Source organism: Anoplophora glabripennis, unplaced genomic scaffold (assembly GCF_000390285.2).
Source record: "Anoplophora glabripennis isolate ALB-LARVAE unplaced genomic scaffold, Agla_2.0 scaffold145, whole genome shotgun sequence".
In the NCBI taxonomy this organism is placed as follows: Eukaryota; Metazoa; Arthropoda; class Insecta; order Coleoptera; family Cerambycidae; genus Anoplophora; species Anoplophora glabripennis.
Genome location: NW_019416303.1, coordinates 963,352 through 989,928, shown reverse-complemented (window position 1 = coordinate 989,928; position 26,577 = coordinate 963,352). Strand labels below are relative to the sequence as shown.

Sequence of the window (26,577 nt, the reverse complement as noted above, 5' to 3'; positions counted from 1 at the left end):
CTCAAGGGTCAGGTGGCTTGTAAACATCTGTGAAGGCTCTGCATATAGTTTCTCATTGTCATAGCCTGCTATATACAACAATGGCACCAGATTCTACACAGTAGTGCATTTGTTTTTAGTCACGGCCAACTTCATCCTTTTTAGAAAACATGAAACAGCTATACCTAACTTTTTTACTGTTTGAGGTATGTAGGTATATACTTTATTGGCAAGCTTATTAAAAAAAAATTAAGTTTGATTTCTAAGTGGAAAACCTTCAATATTATTATAAGAATAAGTACATCACAGAAATTCTACACAAAAATCAGTGGCGGTTCGTGACTTTTTGAGATGGGTGGGCAAAATATTTTTTCTCTCATGTAACTTAGTATCATAAATTAATTGCAATCTACATTAGTCTATTTACTTTTGAAAGTGTAAAAAACTTAAGAATTATGAAGATAGTTAATATAAATATACCTGAAAATTATATTAGTTATTCCAAAAGTATACCTAATAGTTCAGCAAGAACAAACGAGAATGTCATCACAGTGATTTCTTGCCGGAATAGGGGATAAGGCAAGGATTAAGGCAAAGAAGGACATAAAAAATTATATAATTCTCTAAATAAATAGTAAAATTCTCTATCACTTTTATAGCTGAAATTACTAACGATAAATTATACTAAAATTCTAATAAGTAAATAAATAAATAAATACATAAATAAATAAATAAGTAAATAAGTAAATAACCAAATCAATAAGGCGCTTTACAATGTCTCTATTTTCGTCCACGACTTTATTATGGTTTAAAATATTCTCACGAAATGCAGAATCAAGAAAAGTTTGAATGTTTTGTTTTCCTAATAATTTAAATTTTAATGTTGAATATGTATGCTCCTCCAATCGCTCGTGTTTTTTAGATTAATTTATATGTTTCAGATCTGAATATCCTAGATAATTCCATGGAGTTTTACTTTTTTCATTAAATTGTAAGTAATTTCAACAATATAATTTGTTTCTAGTTTCACTACCTGTTAACTACTCATATTTATTGTACCAATTTTTACTAAATGATCAGTTACTTCCGCAATTGTTTTTATTTATTAACTTTTTCATGTCAGGCGTAGGTTTTAATTTTGAAATAAATAATTTATCATCGAAAGTTAACATACAAAATTTTTTATTTAATAAAAAATTAATAATATCACCATTGCTACTCACCAATTCGCTATTTTCGGCTTGCCATTTTGCTTTACTCCAAACTATTAAACATTAAAAACTTACCTAAACCACTATACTAACCCTAACCTAGAACTTACAAACAACCAAGTCGTGAAGTACAAGGAATAACAAATCTCTACCTTCCTAATCTATGAAATAAAACTAACATCAAACCGCAGATTACACGTAAGTACCCGAAGAATATACGAGTGAAGTCGAAGGGCTTGCCCGGAGAGTAGAGTTATTTTAGGTAATTATGTATATTCAAATGATAATTTATTAAAAATCTGATTGAAATAAAAAAAATATATTAAATAGAAGCTATTTTTTTTAATCGAACAGTTTATTATTTGAAAAAATAAATAAATATGTATCGAATTTAAAAGTCCTAAAAATAATTTATATCACTTCCATATTTACAAACTCGAATCTATTAAAATATTGAAAATTTTTCAGCAATCACTCTTAATTTAGTTTAACAGTAACGCTTCAAAATAACATTAATAAATATAATTGTCGAAGAACATTCAACATATAGATATTTATTTTTTAACGCGATTTACAAATTATTATAAAACGGTTTATTACTTCATTTACTAATATTTGTTTTCTGGAATACCTTTGCAGGGAAAAATTGTTCTAATGTTCAAAAATTCATTTAAAGAACAAAATTACAGCAAATAAATATACGTATATATATTTCCAGCCACTGGTGAAACACACTAGATGGGTGCTCAATGGGTATATGCGTGCTGTGTGCGGTGTGCGGGCTCGCCCGACTTGAGCCAAATATTCTAAATTAGTGATGGACTTACGTTTCCGATTACTGTCTAGTCCTAGGTGCGTATATGCATCCAAGGTACGGTTGGGGTACGGCGTTGTTTAATTCAGCGGACACGGGCTAGCCCGAATGTTATGTTGGTTGCTGCCGAGATCATAATTAAAATATAATTTTTAAATTTGGTAGGGGGAGTTTCAAAGGAGGTAATGCATTTTAGATTTAATTTTATAAGAATTGTCAAATCACTTTGATAAATATATACACAAATTTTTGTTTATTCTTCTGAAAATTTCAGGGTGGGCACTGCCCACCCCGACGAGCCGCCACTCACAAAAATGTCTATGTAGTGTAAATATTTATTTCAGAAAAAAGGTCAACTGTAACCAGAAGTCATCGGAATTTTCAATTTTTTCTGAAAACAGCAACTTTCTATCTTTAGCAATAACCCAAATATCCTAACATAACATTGAAAATTTCATAGAAAATGAGCATTTTAGAGTAATTTTTAGTATTCAACATCGCACAAGATTCGGGAATAAAAAACAACTTGGGAAATGGTGCTGGTAGATCACCTAGTAGCAAACTCGGGCACTAAATTTTTTGAATAACTTTCAAAATTCAAACTCAAGATGAGGCAAAAAAAGAAACTTTGAAATTGGTCAGCATGAGAGCTTTAGTCAGTTTGGAGGCTCATGGAGTAAGGACGCGATTTTTTTAGAAGTGTTATCTAGGTGGAGGCTTGGGAATAGGATATAATTTAGAAAATCGAAGGGAAGATTTAAATTATTATTAATTTGGATTAATTATATTTTTGTCAGCAAAATTTGGTGGATTATATTTTATTGTAGTAGCAAAAAAGGTTTGGATGACAATTAAGTACCATTTAGGTGTCAGATATTGGTAAAATAAAATAACTAGTAATATTCTGCAGTAGAGAGTATCTGCTGGCAATTATAATTGGTTTTGGGGAAGTTGTACAAGTCCATTGTGCAAACAACTGTGTTAAGTGCGATGGTTAAAGCAATAACCACAACTTAAAGTATTATTGCTTTACTATTATTTATTTGTTGTCGAAATTCTGTTTTCTAAATTTTAATTCCTATTTTTACTTGTATTCATTCTAATTTTGAGTCGAGATGCAAATTTCAGGCTAATTTTGAGCCATGTTTTGTTTTAGTTACAATTTATTTTGTAATTCCTTTTATATTCGGCTGTTCAAAACCACATGAGAAAGAGATAAATGTTGGCCATATACCTGACATGGTAGCAGCTATATAACTATTATACAAATTATGTAAGTTGTTTCAGCGGATATGATTTAAGAGGGGTAGGGTACAAAGTAGTGTAATTTGTACTACAGTTGTCTGCTGAAGGACTGGCAGAAATTATCAGGTGATTTCTACAAGCATCTCTGTTGAATGAGATGAAAAAGACAAAATTTCCTCACCGATCCGATATCGTACAATTAAAACAGTATTCTATCACCAACAGATTTTCTATTTGACACAGATTAAAAAACCCTGTAATTTTCTCAGTAAAAAATAAGTTGTTAAATGATTCTATTTTTTAAATATTTAAAATTATAACAAATGTAAAATTTAACCAAAATTAATACTTATTGAATAAATTAAGTCACTAAAAAAAACAACAAAACTTGGTCGATTTTCGATTTGTTGCATCAAAAATTGGTAAATGTAAAACAGGTTTTACCCTTACCTCCCAACAATCCTTTTCCACATCGTAAGCATCGATCGTATCCACTAGTATCCTGGCCCGGGTCTCACTGTCCTCCGTCCATCCTCCACAAACATACAAGTACTTCCCTATCGAAAGCATGACATGGTCAGCTCTGGGCTTCAACATAGGAGCGCAAGACTGCCATTTCTCCATGTGGACATCGTAACAATACATATAACTCTGTACGTTGTCCCTGTCGATACCACCGCTGATATAAAGCTTGGAAATGCAGTTGTTCTCATAACTTGCACCTGCATGTTGACTAACGTAAGCGGGCAGTGGTTGGATCATATACCAGGAGTCCAGCATTGGGTTGTAGCATTCACAGGTGCTTGTGTTGTTTTCTTCTACTTCACTAGCGCCACCTACAGCATACAGCATGTCTCCTACTACGTTCAGGCTGAAGCGGCAACGCTCAATCTTCATGGGAGCCATCGTGGACCACTTGTTGTACCTGTGACATTAGAACATAATTAATACCTTGACATCGATAGTCTTTTAAGATAACACAACAAAAAATGGTATGGATTTTAATTCTTCCAAATGTCATTTTCAAATTATTAAGTGTTAGGTTTTTTAAAAGGATTCCTCAATGTTAACTTTAGTAAATTATTTTACGTTTCATTAGCTAGAACTACACTTCCTCTGTTTAATCTCCATATTTTCAGACTAGAAGAATTACAGCAAAAATTCTTAAGATACATTTAAAATTTCATTCCTATACAGTTATATCAACGATTTAGTAGATCTGATGTCTGCAATTTTATATGCCCAAAAAACATACAAGATAAACTATTTCGTAGTACTCATTATCAACATTAACTTTACGTTGTAGTAAACGTATTAAATTAAACTAATTCAAACAGATTCAGATGTTTTTTTTAATTGAATTTCCCATGAAATAGACCATTACATATCTTTGTGAAAAACCAACAATTTTTCTAATTACTTAATTTATTTTTTACTTTTCTGCATTTGTAAATCACTTGTTATGTAATTTTTAATTGTATTTTGTTTGTTTTTTTTACTGCATTCTGTTATGTTGTAATATTTATGTTATAATTTGATTTGATAATATTTGTTCTCATTTGGTGTTTGCAATCAATTTATGATTGAATTTAAACGACCCATGTATTGGGTGGTCTGAATTTTATGCAGGAAACTTCGAGGACAGATAAACTAAAACTGCTGTATCTTTTCCATTGCGTCACAAGCAATATTCGTATGAACTAAGATGAAAAATCCTAGTCAAATTAGTTACTGATTTCATATAATTCAAAATGTCATCTTGACAATTCCCAAATCTGGATTTCCGGCAAATTTTAATACTGGTGTTATTGAATATGAAAATATGCCAAAAAATCGATATTTCAACGCTTAGAAAATATATATAACAGTTAGTACGGAGACGCGATCAAAACAACTGGCAAATTTTTAAGCTGTCAGTTCTGTTTTTAAATGCGCTAGTCAAACTATAGTCTAAAATTAATTCCCAACAAACGTCCTCCATTTTCTTTCACTCTAATACACATAAAATATTAGAACGGTTGTCTGTGATAGATTGAGACTAGGAAGACATTTATACCATCATTGTATCTCTTTTTAGCGCGTTTAATAATGAAAACACGTCTGCAACGACTGTCTTTGATATTAGGACACACATGTGACGTAATGGCAATCTTAAACGGTTCTACTATAGATCTATTTAAAATAGTAGGTGTTTACCTTATAAACATAGGTCTGGAACGGCCTCATTTTAGAGATACGGGATGTTGAAGTTATTAAAAAAAATTGATTTTTATTTGTATCTTCGGAATCTATTAACCAAACTCAATGAAATTTGGTACAGATAATGTATGATAGTGGTCAGTACCCCTCGCCTTGTGAACGTAGCCTCATTGGTCCAAAGTATTCTTAGTAAGAATCCTAGATTATGTTGTGACTTGTTTAACAACTACATACTAACAAATCATTCAGGCGTCTCTCTGCATCTTTGAAAGTAAATTTTGCACAGGTTGTAAATGGTACGGATTTCTGCCATCCTTATGCAGAACTCTTAATATTTTCGATTTACTTACCGAAAGTTGTACTTAGCCATGGATCGTAGTCAAATAGTCTTAAAATTTAATTTCTTGCCTTTCACTGCGCCGATCGTGATTTTGCAAATATAGTTTTAATTTAAAAAGACGAAAGCGACGGGTGTAAAGAATTTTGTTGATATGCTTACAAATTACATTTACTTTTAAGAATCTTGTAATATTATGGTTAGAAGTGTCTGCCACAAGGGGATTGTATTGGTATGGATAACTTGAGAACGGCGAATCTTAGGGAAAAAATTCAAGTTACCTTTTTTACGTATTTTGTGCATTAGAATATAAATCTCTTACAATAATTTGTAAAAAAATGCAGTGGCGTAGTTTTTTTTATAAAAAAGGGCGCGACCCTGTCCAGTTGTACACCACTGGTTGAACCTTTAGAGCTCATATTTTAGGGAATGCAAGGCCCACTGTCATACATTATCAATACCAAATTTTATTGGGATTGGTTAATAGATTTTGGAGGTAGAAACAAAATATTAATTTTTTTTTAACTTCAACACCCCGTATCTCTAAAACGAGGCCACCCCAGATCTATGTTTATAAGGCCACCTACTATTTTAAAAAGATCTATCTTGCCTCGAAGTTTCCTGCATAAAATTCGGACCACCCTGTATAACTAAGACTTGTTTTAGATTTACGAACTTTTCAATTAAATTGATAAACGAATTGTCCAAGTTATATTAATACATACACACGTGTTATAACGAGCGTTCAAATAAAAACGTGATCGAAGTTGGCTCTGACACATTGGACGTAGGGAGTAGCTTATAGTGACCAACTTAACCTCATTTCTTAACGAGCTGTATAGCAGCTGTCAGTTTCAATAACGTTAATGACTATATAACTTTATTTAAAAGAATAATCGTGATAACAATAACAAACAATTAAAGGAGCTTTTTTTAACACTGTGTGGCAGGTACCGACTGATACTCCCACCATTTGTGATAAAACACGTACAGAAGTTCTTGGCGCATTTTCCATTATTTGTTGGACATTTTCTTTTAATTCTTCAGTCCGCTTTTTAGGTCGGCCGCTTCCTTCTTTTCTTGTTACACTGCCCGTTTCACGAAAAACATTAACACAACGCTGAACTGCACTTTGGAAAATTTTGTACTCAACAACGCCGGGAAATTGATTTTGAAATTCTATGAAACATTCCTCAATAGAAGTTGATAGCGGCGATATAGCGCTTTGATAGATGACGTTTAAGTTCATTTGCTATATGCTACGCCCTACGTCCAAATTTTCAGAACTAACTTGACCACGTTTTTATTTGAACGCTCGTTAGATGAACTCAAGTTTTCCTGATTTTGTTCACACATTTCATTTACAGGTTCAGTCTGTTATGTATTGAAATTATAACTCTTTAGAGAATGGTTTAGATATATTTTATTGTACGATTTCCAGTATTAAAAATACATTTTATAGTAGTGTAGGTAGATAAGAATGTGTTTAGGTAATTTTATTATTCAATGTTTTCTCTTTCTTTACTGCCTTTATTTTTTTATTTCCTGTAGTTATTTATTGCATTTTACATAATTTCTACTTTCCCATACTATAACTGGTTTCTTGAAAGGGTAGGATAATGTATTCTAAATAAATAAGGAAATAAATAATTAAACTTTGGCAAATTTGAGACAATGGAACTTGTTCCGATGTATTTTGATAACTTAATATTTAGTCAATTGCACCGACTTTAGTGTTACATTCTTCAATTTTGACCCTTGTTTATGTGTTTATTATTGCAATTATTTAATGACAAAAATCCATTATTTTAAACTTGAAAAATATATTGAACAGTTTATCACAACCTGTAAAAAAAAAAGTGTTACAAGAGGATATAACAATTTTTTGAACAATTTATTGGATCAAGAACTGGTAACTGTAAAGCAACTTTTATTTATTCTAATGTCGAAAATATGTGAATTATGAAATGAATTTATTCATAAACCAATAAAAATAAACCTGAAAAATATATATTCTTACCTTGGACTATATTTAAACCCAAACGGATGTATATTCTCCTGCAAAGACTGGTTAAAGCATCCACCGACTATGTACAATTCGTTATTGAACACCGCCGTTCCAAAATTACACTGCTCCACGTGTGGTATGGACGTCAGATGCTTCCATTTCCTCTCCGTAGAAAAGCAGTAGGTTATCTCATTTGTTATCCCACTTATTCCAAATCCACCGATCTTCAACACAGCCATCTCCATGCCCCTTGAATTGAGCAAATTGGAACTGAAGGTGGACTTATCTTTGACCGATTGCAGACAAACTTCTTGGAGAATGAGCCGGTATAACTGCCATTCGTATTTCCTGTCCTCAAAAGTTTTGTCCAGGATGCTGTGTAGCTTCCTTTTGGAGATCTCGGTGAAGTGTATGTAGCGAATTATTCGGACAGCATAAGCTATGCGAACGTCTAACCTGAAATTGTAGTTATAGATAGTATTCCTGACACAAAAAAAAAATTTAATTTCTTTGGTTGAAGTTTCATATTGTATCGATTTTTGTACAGCCGTGGACAATAAAATCTTTCCAATTCAAAGTAGCGAAATGTTGAAATTTTGGGTATTTAAATGGGGTTGCTGACAACAGTGCATTTTAGCCTGACCCAAATAGGAACAAATGTAGTAGGAAGTAGTTCTGTTTGCTTATTCTTGTATTTATATAAAATGTATCCAAATTCAACAAATAATGTTTACAAATAAAATGGTGTTTTGTACAGGGTGGTCAACTTTTATTTTCTTATTTTCAAGACAAGACATTGACATTTTTATTTGCCTCATGAATCAACCAATACTATATTTTTAATATAAAAAGGCATGAATGCAAAAATATACATTTTTTATTATTGTTTTAAAACTTTTGTACCACAAAATAGGTAATAGACTTTAAACAATACAAATAAAGCAATAAAAATGTGCATACTTAATATAACAAAATGAAAAGACAAAAAGATTCTAGTTGCATATTATCACAAGAAATTCTTCACTATGCATTCACAGAATTTACTTTTTTATGTTAAATGCAAACACCATCTATGTAAGGTTGAAAATTCAGCAATTTTACTAAGGATACTATTGCTGAATTGTGCAAAAAATTTGTATATTTTGAAAAATATGCAAAGGTGTAAAATTAAGGACATTTGATATCCTACAGTCTTGGCAGGATGCAGGAGAAAAATTATCTCATACGGTGAATGACCACCAAAATTCACGACGGTTGATAGTTTTCTATGGATTAAGATTTAAGGGTTATAAACCTGAATTAGAGATTTAGCTTAATTTGGAACCTGGCCTTTCGTGATTTTGTTTTTTTTTATGGACAAATAGTAAAAACTATTTTAAGCTGCCATAAAATGAAAATAAATCATTTATTTTGAAAAATCCCTGATCCATTTGCTCTTGACAATACAAAACAAATATATTTTTCACAATTCACTTCAAGTGTGTAGCCACAGCTTTAGGGAATTTGAGAAAAAAATTACTATTTTTTAAAGGCAGTCTGTACACCAATTAGCAGTATAGTGTATAGTCTCGGTCAAACCATGACGTTACCAGAAACAAAATGGCCACCAAGAATAGTTATGTTAGTGAAGGCCAAGAAGCAATATTTCCTTAAAAAAATTTTGAATTTTGATAAGTTTGAAAAAATACGGAATATCAGCAGAATGGGCTTATTTTTTGAATAATTTGAGTATTTTTTAGATTAGAGAGATTGTAAGAAAGGCACATTTATTTTTACATAACTGTATTTAAAAGAAACTACTACTGCACTACCTACTATTTTAAAAATTGCACTACTCACCTTTTTCAATTATTTATTTTTTTTAATTTTCCACTGAATTTAAGGTTTACTTTGATAAACACATACTACCTACTGGGTCTATATTGCATTGTTTCAGTGTCCTTTCATAACTCATATTTCTACTAAATACAGTAATTACACTGAACAGTAAGCATTGGAAACATTTTATTGTCCACAGCTGTACTTCGTAACATACTCATTGGTATCCACGTGAAAGAACCAGGCAAGGACGACCCTCAGTACATCAGCTTCAGAACAATCAACAGGGTAATCGAACGCCAACAGATTTTCTAACTGTTGAGGTGTAAGTCTATAAAATTCTGCGCTGTTAGAAAACTCTAGTAGATGTCCACTCATAAATCGATAGACTTTCATCCGCAACTGGGTCAGGGAATACGTTTCGGCTATGGTGGCTATATCCACGCAATTGTCGATATCTATCTGGGCCTGCAGATACCCCGAACAAGTCTGGATGACGTCGTCCATCTGTACATGAGAAGCTGCTTCTAGGACATCTTGTACATTGGCAATGTTTAAGGCCAGTCGGGAAGTGTAGGCATATTCCAGCAACTGGTGAAATCCTGTGAAAATGTTTGTCTTTCAAAAAATTATAATTTTTATTCTTTGGTTTAAATATTCTATTGTTTTGTTAAATTACACATACATATAGTCATTTTTATGACACGCTCTTTTATTATAGATTAAAGAAGTCTGCTTTATTTGTTACTGTTGCTGCTGCTTTTGTTAGTTATTACTGTCGTTCCTGCTGCTGCTGCTGCTGTTGTTGTTGTTGTTGCAACTGTTGCTGTTGTATACAATATAATCAATAACAACGAGAGCAACAGCAGTGGTAACTACAACTAATTATAATCAGAGTATATCTTACTAAATAGTCAGAGATTCCTTACTGTAGTAGTCAAAAAATTCCTTGCAAACTCGGTAGAACGCTTCGTAACCTCCTTATGCATACTGTCAACTAAGGAAACCAGTGCAAGTAACAAGATTTAAGAGCATTATCCACATTGTTGCCTTAGATTTTAGATTAGATGTCGTTATTGCTGTTATTGATATTGCTGATGTTGCTGCATCTGTTGTTGTTGTTGTTGTTGTTGTCGATATTGTTGCTGTAGTAGTAATAGTTGCAGCAGTAGTTGTTATTACCGCTGCTGAAGTTGTCGTTGTTATTGACGCTATTGATCTACAACAGCAACAGCAACAGCTACAACAACAACAACAACAACAACAACAACAACAACAACAACAACAACAACAACAACACCAGCATCAGCAGCAGGAACAACGGCAGTAATAACATGTACAACAGTAAAATATGACTAAATGATGATGATATTTAAATTTTCCTAAATATAAGTATCGTTAGAGAGACACTGAACAAATACAGACATAATATATAAAATATATAAACAAAGTTACCAAAATTAGGGCCACCTGAAACGTAATTAAAAAAAGCAAGAGATGAAGGTGGAGTGTTACCTGTCGCTGTAAGGCCATTTAAACAAATTTCATTCTGCCTTGCTTCTAGCATATTATCCGTAAACATGGCCCTGAAATAGTCGCTACATGCTGCTAATACTGCTTTATGTGCTCTGAAGACTGTGCCTTCTATAAAAAAAAAAAAACACAATAAATATGCAAAGAGTTGTAATTCGAAACGTTGTCTACCTATGACTAGGGTAATATCCAGCAATGCGCCTTTTTGCCTCAAGGAATTCAGTCCCTCTAGAAGGTTGGCTTGGTGAAAGGCGTGCTCATAGCAAATGGTGTTGAAAGGCTTATCATGTAGGTACTTTTCTTTTGTCTTTGTCATTTTTTAAATTTTCTACCACTAATATATCTGAAAAAATATATCATTAAGAACCAACGCAAAGTGATAAACACTATAGGCCATTCAAAATGCGCAATACTGTACATGAACAGGCGGATTTATTGTAACCTAGAATGTACCTAAGTAACAGCAACTGCTGTGTTAGCTATAATAGTAGTTTATTTGATCCATTAATTGTCGTGAAATTAACTTTTGCAATCCGAAACAAATATTTCCAATTCTGCCAATCGCGCAAAGAGCCATTTTTATGTACAGTATTAGATAAGTGTGGTGACACTTAATTTAGTGCTATTATAAAATTAATTAGCGATGTAACTGTAAATATAATGAGGCAGATGGTCCACTGGACGTTGACCAACTGGTTGTTTTAAAAAAAAGGTTAATTGTATTTGCGTAATTATTCACTATTACTTAAGCATATACTTTTAACGTCACTATTATATATTTTTTATGATACTGTCACTAAGAAATATAGAAATCATTCATCTCCCATCTGTTCATAAAAAAATATCATGGAAATTAGTTACATTCAAGATTTTTTGTGTTAGTTGTGTATGTTAGGTTAAAAAATAGCATTATAGAAAAAAGAATGAAAATGTAGAGATAACAAAAAATGTTTAATAGGCCACAAATCCGGAAAAAGCGCAGGCTATTACAGGAATATTTTAACATGGAACAATTTACATTCCATTTAATACAACGATCTTCAGGCTAATGGCCAGAGTATCCTTTGTGCTAGACGTGTCTGGTACCATTCTTGTATCTTATTACCCGGAACATTATTGTTGCTTTAATAACAACTATTACGTAACAAAGTGGTGAAATGTTGGTGCCTTCTCACACGGCCAGTTTTCGTAACGGTGGAACAATATTCAATTAACGGTGATAATTACGAGAGTACGGCCTCATTGTTTATTGTTGTTATAAAACCGTTGGTAATGAGAACAGTTACAAGAAGAAATCGATTTTTGAGATGACGGCGCGTCTGTTTTGATAATTTATACAGCTGTCCCAATTTATAGGTTTACGGGTCAAATTCTAATATATTTTATTCATTGTTAAGCCTACTACGATATTTTGCCAATTTTCAAAAATTGTATTAGTATTTTTTTTTTTTGTACAGATCCATTAGATACATAGGACAAAAGGTCCGCCTAATTGATGACATTGTCCATATCATTAGAAATTAAGTCGTCCGCGGCCAGTGCGATCAACGCCTTCAGATCTAAGAAAGCGTGCCTCAAAAAGAGACAATTAACTTAAACTGTTATAATACGGTGATAAACATAACAAATGTAATAGATAACAATGATAAATGTTTAATTTATTATATAAAAATAAATTTATTTTAATTATAAGTGTCCGGAAATTATGAGCAAAATATTTAGAAAGGATTCTTAAAAACTACATTCTTTTAAAAACTCAACATTAACGAAGTTACATAGCCAAATAATACACATTTTTGGTCATAATTTTTTCAGTTAGACGATTCCTTTTCAGATTTGACATATGTATATGCGAGTATTACCGATAATTAACAAATGACTGCAAATTTAATTATAACTTTTTTATTTAGAGTTTTTCAAATGATTAATGAAATATCAAATTAATATTAAAAAACATTATTCCAAGTCGATAACAATAACTTTAAACAGTTAATAAAGGAAGTAGGATGTTAACATAAAAGAAAGTTGTTTAATAGATACAGTTGCAAGCATTCAAATATGTCAAAGCATCTAATTACACTGATTAATTTTTTTAAATTTAAAATCAGATGTAGGTAGTAATACTATTTTAGGTATATAATAAGAATGTTATATAGGGTTCAATATGCTCTCATGGATAACTTCCTTGCTCCAGTGTTAAGTCTTATAACGGTCGAAAATTGTCTTATGTTATCCGGAAGCTCTTTCCAAAAAAGAGGAGAGAAAAAACCTATTACCTTTTGTTAATTCTGTTAGCATTATTAGTACAATTGTATTTTTGGAGAAGCCTAGTTGTATTTTTGGACAGCAACTGTATTTTCATAACAAGCCGTAACAAGCCACAAAGAGATATTACTAACAAATTTTTACCGATCTAGCTTATTATGAATATATATTTTTATCGAGATGGAGTAATTACAGTTAAACAGTGTTTAAGGTTCAGAATAACTTATAAATAAGGCCGCAATTCAATGGCGTGTCAAGCGAGTCAACCGAGACATGCGTGAGTCGCTGCCTCAGAATGCTTTTCACGCTCATGTCACGTAAGTATACTGTTGCTTCGTTATCGTGCGGATGTTGCGTAATTAATACCTATCTCTTGGTATTTATGGTGATGTATTGTAGACAATTTAATTTGTTTCTTTTTAATAAATAATGCGTACGCCTATGTCCCGAGGCGCAGTTCTGACAGCCCTACTAATATTTTTTTTTTCTGGAATTTGAAAGGAAATAATTGATAAAAATTAAACAATTTTTTTCTTGGGCTGTGCACTTGGAACAAGAAGACTTTTTTGTAATACATTTTAATGATCTTTGATTTGAAGTTAACAGTTTTCAAAAATCACAAAAGTAAATTTTCTTGTAAATAAATAAACCTCTTGAAGCTTTAGAATTTTAACGATTTTTTTATAAGAGCAAATATGAGTTTAAAAAAATAAATCTGAGGTTATGTAACTCCGTTAATATTGAGATTTCGAAAAAATTTTCGGACATCCATTACAAGTAAAATAATTTTTTTAATCATTTTTTGAAAATAAATTTTTTAATAAAAAAAACCAATATGATCTATATTGGAACTTATACTCTTTATACACAAAGATTATTCTCTATGTTTGTTGTTAACGCCCCCTCCCCCTACTCTATACTAACCAATGAAATACTTCAAAAAGTTAAATAAAAAAACAGTAAGATTTTAAGGAAGTAAAATCATTGGTTATTTGGTTAAATGTATAAATTAGTAGATTTAAGAATAAAGGTAACTTGAATCAGAAAATGTTACGTTTTTTTTTAATTTTCATGTATGTTTTGTTCCGTTTATTGTGATAAAACATGTATCATAATTATAGTTTCTTGAGCGCCAACAAACAAACGATTTATTATTATAATCCACTCGTTTCCGGAAACCCTGTATATTGAATGACAAATTTTCCGTGTTTATTGGTTCCTGTAATTTATTAATTGTGGTAAATTTACTAACCTCAATAAAATCACCAGAATGGCAAATATAAAAAAGTTTAATAAGAAATATTCGGCTTTATTTGCTTTTTACTTACTGTAAAATGGATTGTGTCTGTACAACTACAAATTGGAACACTGAAGATAAGGCCCGAACAAATCATTTCAACTGAACGGGGCCTATATTTTCCGCAATAATTTTAAAAATAGATACGGAAAATCATCACGGCGACATCTCCCATTTCAATAAATAAAAATGCGACTATCCAATCCGCAAAGGTAAAAAAGATCAATAACTGGAGATTGTCGTTGCCTGGTTACCAAATAACAGTTCATAGAGTGTAAGTCAGAAAATTCGCGACAGTAGTATCGTTTGTTACATTTTTCCACTCCAACCGGAATAATGGCGGAGTCCACATCGACGGAAACGACTTCCTCGACAACAGCAGACTCGACCTCCGGGAAGAAGACTGGCACCATTCTAACGGTAAAGTTCGAAACTGAGAATTCTGAGGTCTTCACTCAGTCCTTTCCAAGTGATATCAATATATACATCGTGAAGCAACGTCTGGAACAACTACTCGGGGTCCCTTCCGAGAAGCTAGTGCTGCTGCACAATCAGGATGTTGTCCCTGAATTCCATAAATTGGAAATACTTAAACCAGACCAGTACGATATGCTTCAGCTGAAGATCCTCACCAACGACAGTGCCTTCAGAATTGATATAGTCAACGTGTATAAAGATTTGGTGGTTCCTGATATCCTCACCGTGCATGTGGAGACGGAAAAAGACGGAGAAAAAGACGTGGTGGTAGAAATTGAGAACCGTGTTATAGAAAAACCGTTCTTGGGAGGGTACAGGCACGTAACCACTGGCGTAAAATACCTCCATGGGTACACCCAAACAGGTCCTTTAAAGTCTAGAGTTCCACCGGAGATGAAAAGTCACAGGGACACCCAAACGTACATTCTAAAGAATAGGAGGACTGAAATGGAGTATTCTAGAGCTACGCAAGTGGCTACGAAGGACATTTACATTCCCAGCCTTTCAGATAAGATTGTGACTTCGGGACCTTACGAAACCGCCGATGAAAGGGAGAAACGATTGGATGTTGCTGGAAAAGTGAGAACCATTAAACGGTAAGTGGGTTGTATTTCCTGAAGAGTAGTATATATTTATACTTTTGCATGTACAGGATGTCAAGAAGTAGTGTTGCAAACAAATATAGTCTTCATAAATGTTTACAAGTCACTGACCGCCGAGCTTAGGCAACCCGACATTGCACTATTGGTACTGGTAACGAAAATTCCCTAAATCTGGCCAATATTCATGATTCGTTTACAATGAACAATGACAAACCGTTACGTCTACGCTCGAGATAATGCGATCACTGATTTGTTGAAAAGTATCTCGTGATAAATTACACCATTCACAGACGGTGAAACAGAACGTTGTGTTTTAATGTAACCTTGATCTTACTATTTTAATCATATTTAATTTTACCCAAAATTTAATAGCCAACACAAAGAAAATAAAATTACTATTCCAAACAAAATTACTGGTCACGTGGCTATAAATAGAAATAATGGCATATACCTATAGGGAAGCAATAAACACGATTTTGAAAATTTTCTAAAAAAACTCGACATACTTTATTTTTAATTTTCTCTGGTGGTCAAGAAACATTTTTTTTAGCTGTAACATCACTTTCATGTGTTGTATTAATCCATCCTTCGTTAAAATAATGTAGACATTTTTCGTTCCAGTTTCATAAATTATTTTCTTTCAATATTTTAACTTCGAAATTTACATTTTATAACAAAAAAAGTGATTTGTTTTAAATTAAAATTTCGTTTAATGTTTGTTTTTAATATTTTGCAGCAGGTCCGTAGATATTCTCGTTGTGTAATACCTATTAATAATAATTTAGCGGATTTCTTGATGAATTTATGAGGACAGCTCCATGTTGTCAGTTCCGTGTTAAGTTGTAAATATGGAACTGATGTTAATACGCACGGAATTGACATTAATTATAATTAATATACGAGGTGTTCCATTTTAAATAACGCATTGCGATATTTTCTTAGGTAAGCAACATTGAAGAAAAACTTTTCAGATATAAGTTGAGTGTAGTGAAAAGTTCGATGGTGACCTTGACTCAAAGGTCAACCGTAGAGGTCATTTGCATGGACCAGAAAGTTTTAATTTTAATTTAATAAATTCAGATACGTCTTTATGTAATGGGTCAAAGTGAGTGAGGTTATTTTAAGGTCAAATACTGTTCTGAATAAAATTTTGAGATATTTTTTGTGAAAGCACTTACGACGAAGGATGGAAAACGCTTACGACGCAGGGTTCTGGTCGAAAGTTTTATGGTTTGATACGATCATACGATGATGACCTTGACAATGACCTAGAAGTCAAGCTTGAAGGTTCTTTGAAGGTCAAATTAAGTTAACGAAATAGGACAACCCTATTTGCAGCCCGATCAAGGTAAGGCAAGATTGTTATGGCCCAGCCAGTCAAGGCAAGATGGCTACGACCCAGATAGCATACGCAATATCGCTTCGATCCGGCTGGCCGGATCATAATGACGTTGCCTTCACTGTCTGGGTCATCGCGATCTTGCCTTGACCAGCTGGGTCATAACGATCTTGCTTTAAGTTAATAGGGCTGCAAACAGGATTCTCCTATTTCATAACTTGATTTGACCTTCAAAGAACCTTCAAACTTGACCTCTAGGTCATCGTTAAGGTCATCATCGTATGATCCCATCAAACTATAAGATTTTCAACCAGAATCTTTCGTGGTAAGTGCGTTCCAAAAAAAAATAACTCAAAATCTTTTTCAGAACATTATCTGACCCTAAAATAACTTTGACCCATAACATAAAGATATTTGAACGTAAAATTCTCCACTAACAACTTCCGGTGTCAGAAATATATAACTATCATATCTAAAAATCCAAATTGACCCTCAAATGACCACTACGGTTGACCTTTGGATCAAAGTCGAATGTCCCGCTGGAAACCCTACAACTTCTGCCTAAAAAGTTCTTCTTGAAAGTGCTTCCCTAAGAAGATATTGCAATGTATTCAATATGGGACACTTTGTATAACATTATAATATACAGGTTCGGAAAGTTCCCATGGTTCATCGGCCGTTACGTGAGAGCGATAAAGTAAGTCATAGAAATCCGTGCGATAGGGAAGGATGGCTATAATGAAGGCGTCTCATAGTCACCGCCCGTTTCGCCCTTCCACAAATAAGAACCACTTCCACTTGAAATTCAGCGACCAGTGGTCATCTTTGTTTTCGTCATTTGGCTTTTCTTTAATAGATGCCACTACTTATACAATTTCGACTTCGGTATTCCAATATGTTAATACAATCCATTAACAGAGGGCAGCACAACGCGTAACAAAAAAAAACTTTTTACAGTAGCTAGTAGATACTTCTGTTTGTAAATCTGGTGACCTTGTTTCCCCTACTGAGAAGTTATTCAAATGGAGTATAGTGCTTAGGTGCATTTAAAGTTCATTTAGTTGTTATTTAAGCATACTTTTTAAAATGACTTAAAAATCCCAAGAAATAAAGCAAAATTCCCTATTTCCCCTAATTCCAAAAAAATCTGTAGATCCGGCATCACTCTTTCTAGGGCTACGCCTCACCTTAGACAAATTGTGCTGCCCTCTGTTAACGGATTGTATTAACATCGAAGTCGGAATTGTATAAGTAGTGACATCTATTACAGAAAAGGCAAACGACGAAAACAAAGATGACCACCGGTCGCTGAATTACAAGTGGAAGTGGATCTTATTTGTGGAAGGGCGAAACGGGCGGTGACTATGAGACGCCTTCATTATAGCCATCCTTCTCTATCGCAAGGCCGCCAAAAATCTCGCAACAATTGCTTCACTTCAATCGGATGAGTAGTTCAAAAGTTATGAAGAAAAAACGGGAAAAAAATCTTACTTCAACGGCCTCTGTCTCCGAAACAGTGCGATTTAGGAAATAAGTTTATATCATGAACATTATTTTAACCTGTTCAATCGATTCCTGAAGTTTTTCAGATTAAACCTGAATCACCCTGTATAATATTTCTGACGGCTAATAAAAGTACCAACTATTTCTGTAAAAAATAATAATATTGTTTATGAATAAACCAAAAAAAATCTATCTTTTTAGACCATAGCTAACTACGCTTCCCAATAAAAAAATATGTTTCATAGTTTTGTAATCATGAAATTTACTAAAAACTATGATTAATCGGTTCCGCACCGAAAAGTTCATAAGAAGCAGTTATTCCTTTAATATTAATTAATTGTCCGAGTTTTTTCAAGTGTAGCCTCCTTCCGCACAGCCTTTGGCTTTGGATTTGGGGGTTGTGTCATTTCTGTGGTGTGTTTTTATTTTAAGAGTAATAAAAAAATATTTCATAAATCAATATTGCCCTGCAACTTGAAAATAAATGATAATACCAAATATCTGATATAACAGTTGAATTTGTCTTGGAAATCCAACTCGAAAATTTATCACGTTTTTTCCTATTTATAGTAATTTCTAAGATTCCACAGAATTCGATTCAATATTTCGTATTGGAACTTTTTGCTAATCAGATTCAAAGGCCAAATGTAGTTTTAAATTATTTAGCATTAAAGCAATCATTCACAAACACTACTGTCTAAAATGCACTATTGAACTATTTTAATGATTTTTTTAAATCTGATGATGTTAAAATAAAATTCATAAACAATTAACAAAGTGTGGAATGTTTTCTAACATAACTTGTTTGTTTTAATTTTTTTCAAAGGTTTGCTTCAAACACCAAAAGTTCGGATTCTAAATAAAAAAAAGGTAATCTTGTTTCAAATCGGAAAACTCAGTAAATAAGAAGTAATTAATCCACCAGTAAAAGACAAATTATTTACTTTTTTCAAAGTTCTAATGTTATTGGTGGTGATACAAAAACCCTTCTTGAATGGTTAGCCCAGAAGATGAAGATTTGTGCAGGTGAGGAGGCGGCATATTATTAATCGATAGGCCGTATTTGTGCCTAGGAACGATTTACCCCATGATACAAAGACTAGAAGATATGATATTGCGCATAACCGCAGTCATGTTTATAACATCAGTTGGAGATGTAGTGGAGCGTACACGCGCCAATTTGTGGATATGCACGTGATCCGCTTGTTCCTGTGACTGTGTAGTCTCCATGTCTGTGACGTTATATAAGTATTCTGTCGCCAATTCACACTCAGCTGACGTCATGCGTCAAGCCAACCGGTTTTGGTTCACGGGAATATCATATCTTGTATTTTTTGTACCATGGATTTACTCTATCCAACGTTCAGTTCAAGAATGAAGGCAACCTAAAAACGCGGCCACTTAAACAGTTAGACTACCAACCGATATGTGTAGAGATGTAGGATATTAATGTAAGGAACCAATGCTGTTGAGTAATTTTGTAAAACTTGTGCCAACTACTGATTTGGAATTATTTTCGAATTTTTGAGCAGAATTCGACGAGTTCAAATATTATGATGACAAACATCTCTCATCTTAGCCAAAATTGCTCTTTCTACGTCATGTATGAATTTTATTGCAACAACGTTTGCCAACTTTTTAATTTAGGCTTTAAGAAGTTATGGCTCCATTGTAACATATTTTAGCGGGTAGTTTGTAAGACTATTTTTTGCCATCCTGTATATTTCTTAACTCTGCAGGTGTGTTTTGGTTCCGACAGAGAACGGTTCAAATTAGTCGACCATTCCATTTACAAGACCATCTAAGCCAAGACGTACTGACAATACAGTTGGGTAACGATTCTCAAATATTCTAGGACTGTCCACTAACAGAACCAAAACAAGCCTTATATCACCAACGCCAAAAACCTTCTTTTATCTAGACTGATCTGCGTTTCAGATATTATCGGTCATGGAAGTTAAGGAAATGCATAAAGGAACTTAGTGAAGAATACCAGAAAAGAGTGCGCCTGCAGAGGGAGCTAGAAGAACGCGAACAAAGGGAGGACGAAGAACGCAGAAGACGAGATATCATCAGCAAAGTGTTCCCAATAACCCCTGACGATTTCGCCATGTTGTACACGATGGTGGAACGATGGAAAAAAGCTGAACTGGCCAGGATATCTTCCACGCACTGCGGTCCCTCTAAAATAGCCGAGTTTTACTTGGTCTTGGATAAGGAAGTTGAGATCTTACGATCGATACAGAATATAAAGAACAAGGCGGCCAAAGACATGGAGGTAAAGAAGACTCTGGATTTCTTCAAAGCTATCGGTACGCCTATTGAGTGGTACAGCGACTATAAACACTTGCACATCTCCATGGATACTTTGCAGACGCAGAGGGGTCGCGAATTTTTCGCTTTATACAAGAACCTTTGCGATAAGTCATTGAAAAGAGGAGAAAGATTGGAAATATACCTCAAAATAAAGGAATATCTGTGTAGCCATGTCTGTGACGACAGGAAACAAATCGTACCCCTCATAGACAGGGCATGTGAGTTGATAGTTAGGGGAATGGACGAGAAATATTTGGAGACTTTGGAGTTGCGGATTGAGGCGATGGTGGTGCGTCACTTCCAGTTGCCAGAGTGCAACGAGGGAGTCACCACGTACATGAAGAACATGAAACAGAAGCACATGGAGAAAAACCTGCTGCTCTGTCAGCGGTGCCAAAAGCTTAAAACTGTGGATAAATTCACCTTGAACGCTAGAATGGACACAATAAAGGTTTGCACCAGCTGTAAGTGGTTGGATAAGTCCGAAGAGCCTTGGATCGACTTGTCGCCCTATAGATTCATTCTGAGGCAAATTAGAAACTACGAACGCCTCCACAAAGCTACATCGTCAGTGGCCTTCATCCTGCAAGACAGAGACATCCACTATATCATGACATATATCTGGCACGGGCACTCAGCGTTGTCGGAATGTACAGATCAATACCAGTTGAGACTGTGCAGGTGGAAGGTTAAAGAGGAATGGTCACCTTGGAACTGTATTTTGCTTACAGTGGACGAGGCAAGGGCACATCTGGATATAAAGGACTTGGAGGAGGTTTACGAAGAAGAGTTCATAAACCACATCTTCAACAAGCATGCCTTGGCTAAGAAGCACTTCTCGCAACTAGTAGGTTACGACAAACATTTCACTGATTATGCCAAAAATGACTGCAGGTTAGAGGACGATTCTGAATTTTACAACAAACCCGAGTATGACTGCTTGTTTGGGCCAATAGAATAATTTTTTATGTAACTGTGATCGAAGTTGTCTTAGTGCTGTAATATGTACCCAAAATAAACGGATACGAAAAATAAATGAGATTGGTCATTTTTTTGGTCTTAAGTACGAGTACGTTGGGAACCGGGTCTGCTCTGGAGTTCTGGAGTTGTGTGGAGGGTAGCAAAGCTACAGCACTTAGGCCCCTTTGGGCCCCTTGTACTTCCTCCCATTAGAGAGATCAATCCACCTGAGCCGCCAGCCAGCCTATTACAGTGAAAAAGGTGGTGATGTTGCTCAGGGGGATCTCTCTAATATAGGCCATTGAAGGCCAGCTGGGGTCCGGGTCATTGATTCCTTTCATTTAAGGGAAAACAATTCTATGAATGTCCTAGTTTTCGAGATCCACGATGTTGAAGTTTTTGAAAAATATCACATCCAAATATTTTATTGTACCTTAAGTAAATAATTTTGGGCAACCGTCATTAGTACATTAATGTGAATATTTATGAAGCTATTTGATGTAAAGAGATAACTAAATAAAGGCAAACAACTGAATTTTTATATAATTATGTCAGTGTCAATTCCCGAATTTTTGTACCGTTGAGTATTTTTAAAAATTTGATCTCAGTCCAGTAGATTTCTAATGCATCACAAAGACCACAACTGCGACTTTAATAAAATAAAGACATTAATAGCTTCAGATAATAAATCTTTTCCGTTTTATTATCATAGAAACACTTTTTTAGCGATAGTACAATTAAAATAACTTCATAGATAAAAAGAATGAGGCCGACCGAAAATAAACCAGACCTTGTCATTTTCCAGTAATTATTATTCTTGCCCATATGACCTTCCTGTTTTCATTTTATTCTTCTTTATTAGTTTGCTTGTTTTATCACTTTTCACTCAAGATTAACTTTTTATTCTGTTCTTTCTTGTCATATTTTGCATCTTATAACTGAAACATTATTCATTAAACAATTATGGAGAAATAAAAAATTCCAGTTGATGCAGAACATACAGTGTGCACAATGTCATGCAAATTTCGGAAACTGGAAATTTTTTGGAAAAATCGCTCGGGTAGGTCAATTTTGTTTTTTTCTGGGGGGATGAACAGATATTAAGTTTTCAAAAATGTAACCAGTGATGGCGGGAGGAGGATAGGGTTGCTGTAGGTCAATTTTATTTTTTTTTGGGGGATGAACAGAAATTCAGTTTTCAAAAATGTAACCAGTGATGGCAGGAGGGGGATAGGGTTGCTGTTTTAAAGTGTAACCACCTTTTTTTTTATTGGGCCGTATGAAAGCTTCTGATTAATTTGGTGTGCTACATGTTTGAGAAAATTTTGGAAAAATCGCTTGGGTAGGTCAATTTTGTTTTTTTTCTGGGGGGATGAACAGAAATTCAGTTTTCAAAAATGTAACCAGTGATGGCGGGAGGAGGATAGGGTTGCTGTAGGTCAATTTTGTTTTTTTTTTGGGGGATGAACAGAAATTCAGTTTTCAAAAATGTAACCAGTGATGGCGGGTGAGGGGGGTAGGGTTGCTGTTTTAAAGTGTATCCACCTTTTTTTTATTGGGCCGTATGAAAGCTTCTGATTAATTTGGTGTGCTACATGTTTGAGAAAATTTTGGAAAAAATCCAAAACAAATTTTTTTCGAAGGTATAAACACATTTTGTTGAAATAGTTCTTTTTATTAGATTTTAATGAATCAAATGTTCAACCTGCCGACCGCCTGCAGCTCGACAATGATCCAGTCTATCGACAAACTCTCTGCACATTCCTGATTGTTTCAGGGTGGTATTTGACTGATTTCACGGCGAATGCGTTGTCAGATCTTAAATGTTGCCGTTCTGTGACCATATACCTTGCTTTTCAGATGTCTACAAAAGAATGTCAAATGGGCAATAAAATAACGTGAAATGGCTTACTTGTTAAATGAATAGGAAAATTTTAAAATCAAATAGGGGAACTAAAAATTAAAAATAAGAGCTGAAGTTTGGTGAGAATATTTTTTCCAGTATCTTGAACAATATTTCGTCAATGGAGCGAAAAAAAGAAATGTACGTTTCGAACGAAGCACCCTAAATAACATATTCTACAGTTTCTAAGACTGTACGATATTTTTTGTTGTGAAAAATAATGATGGGTATCAAATATGGTGGTCTAACTGGTCGACCACACAAAAATTAGTATAAAAACATTGCAAATCAATTTTAGTCGTAATATTCAATACTGTATATTATTATAACTGAAATATTATTCCGATCACACTTAAAAAAATGTAAGAAATATCTACGCCGCTAACAAGAGTAACATTCCTGTAGCACCTCCGCAATCGTGACTAATGTAATTTTGGCAACCTTGAAAGAAACCACAATTTTTAAGCTCAAAGGTTACCTCTTGATCGTTTCACATCGCCAGGACAAATAAATGTAAATAGCTGGCAGTGAATGTTGTATGTAAATTTTATTGGAAAACTAGCTTCGACTGGAAGAATTACGCTGCATTAAGAGACAATTTCAGTGCAGTTGTAGTAGGTATTTTCTAATGCATGAGAACAAAAGTAGGCCTTTCACTAACTGGGAGTGACCACAAAAAATAGAAATGTCCGCCGTCTGCGAGTGTCGACTGTGATCAGAACGGAATATGGTGTGTTTTATATAAATAAATTAGTCTTATAAGCTGTTGCTTATATACCACAAAAAGTGAGTGACCTTGGTTAATTTAAAGTAAAATTAAGTACAAATTTCACATTCTAAGGATGACTTAACAGAAAATAATTAAGGGGCCAGTTGCTCCCCCTGTATACGCCACTGGTGGCTGTGTAGTCGCCTGAGTGTAGATCTGCAAAATATACTCGATTTAATCAGAACAAAACGCTAACGAAATGACTGATCTCACTCTTTGGATGTGTACCTAGGAAGCTAAAACCATGGAATCTTAAGCAAAGCAAAAAGAGCATAATTTATTACCAGAAAAATCGAAGAAAATTATATCAGTAAACATATAAAAAATTTATTGATTACCGGGCCGAAAATAACATTGTCTTTTTCAGAAAATGTACTATTAGTATATTTTTCTAAAATAGGCAAAAGAATGAAATCTTCATTATGGTCAATATATACGATGCTCATAGCTACTTTCAATGTCTACAACAACATCGATATTGGAAAGTATCTGAAATTAAAAGCATTCTTGAACCAGCAATAGGATGGATAACGATATTGCTTTAGATGGCAATGATTTTACCATATCTGGGGCGTGTCGATATGAATAACTTTAAATAAAAATAGGAGATATTGAAGATATGGGAAATAGATTGCTGATCACTCTGCCAACAAAAAAAAAAAACTAAGAAAAAACATTCTTTATTGTAAGCGAATATTTAGAAATAAATCGGAAATATAGTACCTCAAGACCTACACAAATAGATAGCAACATATATTTTTTTAAATATTCAAATGGTAAAGCATATAATCAATTAATAGAAAATTATACATTTGAGAAAACCCCAAAACACGTTACTGCGTTTCTTAACTGAAGGCCTCGCTGAAGGCTATATTAAAGAGTCCATAACACGTAAATCAGATGTTAGCAAAGAAAGATTTCCCTACTGCAAGTACATCAAGTGCTGGAAACGATTTTTAAATAATTTAACCACTTTGGAGGATTCAATAGTTCATAAACCATCTACTAATGAAAACATCTCAACCTACATAGACGAAGTAAATGTTTAAAAAAAAAGGGGCTGTTCTAATTTCACTATAAATACGATACATAAAATTACTTTGGTTAAATCTTAATTTTTAATTTAGTGGCAAAAATGATTAAAATGCTTAAGGCAGTAAATGTGATACTTCAGTGCCTGAGAGCTGTCACTAAAACTACGCCTTTAATGTCAATCGAAGAAAAAATATTTTGTACTTTTTTGCACAGAGATCGAAAAACAAAAAAGTTACACAAAATACATGCTAAATATTTACATAAAATAAATTATAAAAGAAATGGGAAACGACTACATTGTAATACTGCAGGGTGTTTAAAAACTTAGATAGGCGTTATGAAGAATAAATAAATCGAGTTGGAAAATTCTATCAAAAAGTGATCAGTTTCATTCATTTTCAATACAATATCTTGATCACACAACATTTTATGAATTTGAGGCCATTCGAATATATCATATTTCGATTTAGCACTGCTAATTTTGGGAAATTTATCTCTCAACTACATCTACCCTGTTCAAAGCCTTAATGAATCATTCAATCATTTGTCCAAGTTTTATATGTAGCGGAGGAAATAGACGACGGATCTACCAGACGTTTTGAGTATAATTCGTCACGATATCAGTTGGAACCGCATAAAAACATTCTACATAAACTATCTAAACGGAATCCATAGGCGTCAAGAAAAATTTTGCGTCTCGTCTAGATATACTATATTCCGAGATATATTCCTATTTAGTTGACGATATTCTCTAATTTTTTGTATATAATCTTCTCGAAGTGCAACTATACGTCGTGATTCCATAATTGCCATACGATTGTCAAGATTTTTATGTTTAAACCCGCATTGTAATAAAACATGTCGCAAAGTATCTAAAGATTTATAATTATAATCAGGATAATCACTTAATTTATCTCGAATCATGTTTAAAGTAGGAACTTTTTCTTTATATATATATATATATATA

The 26,577-nt window shown here is 33.6% G+C and overlaps 2 protein-coding genes across 2 annotated transcripts in view; one reads left to right on the top strand and one right to left on the bottom strand.

Moving 5' to 3' along the window:
* The window catches only part of LOC108904281 (kelch-like protein 26), a 35,028-nt gene that overhangs the window by 1,234 nt on the left and 7,217 nt on the right, over window positions 1-26,577 (bottom strand). The window contains exons 2-6 of the mRNA XM_018706765.1: window positions 11,316-11,487; window positions 11,127-11,255; window positions 9,829-10,213; window positions 7,806-8,249; window positions 3,700-4,174 (exon numbers count right to left, since the gene is read on the bottom strand). Of these exons, the coding sequence (XP_018562281.1) occupies window positions 3,700-4,174; window positions 7,806-8,249; window positions 9,829-10,213; window positions 11,127-11,255; window positions 11,316-11,460 (1,578 nt within the window). The 5' untranslated portion in view covers window positions 11,461-11,487. The remainder of the gene's footprint in view (window positions 1-3,699; window positions 4,175-7,805; window positions 8,250-9,828; window positions 10,214-11,126; window positions 11,256-11,315; window positions 11,488-26,577) is intronic.
* Window positions 15,316-21,904, top strand: LOC108904275 (IQ and ubiquitin-like domain-containing protein). The gene is made up of 2 exons (XM_018706760.1): window positions 15,316-15,779; window positions 20,566-21,904. Exons 1-2 carry the CDS (start codon window positions 15,316-15,318, stop codon window positions 21,902-21,904), a joined length of 1,803 nt encoding a protein of 600 aa, XP_018562276.1.

Excerpts from the sequence above, each read along its gene's own strand:
- LOC108904275 (XM_018706760.1), top strand. The coding sequence starts at position 15,316 with ATGCTTCAGCTGAAGATCCTCACCAACGACAGTGCCTTCAGAATTGAT. Across the intron at positions 15,780-20,565 it reads AAAGTGAGAACCATTAAACG|ATATTATCGGTCATGGAAGT; the intron begins GTAAGTGGGTTG and ends TCTGCGTTTCAG.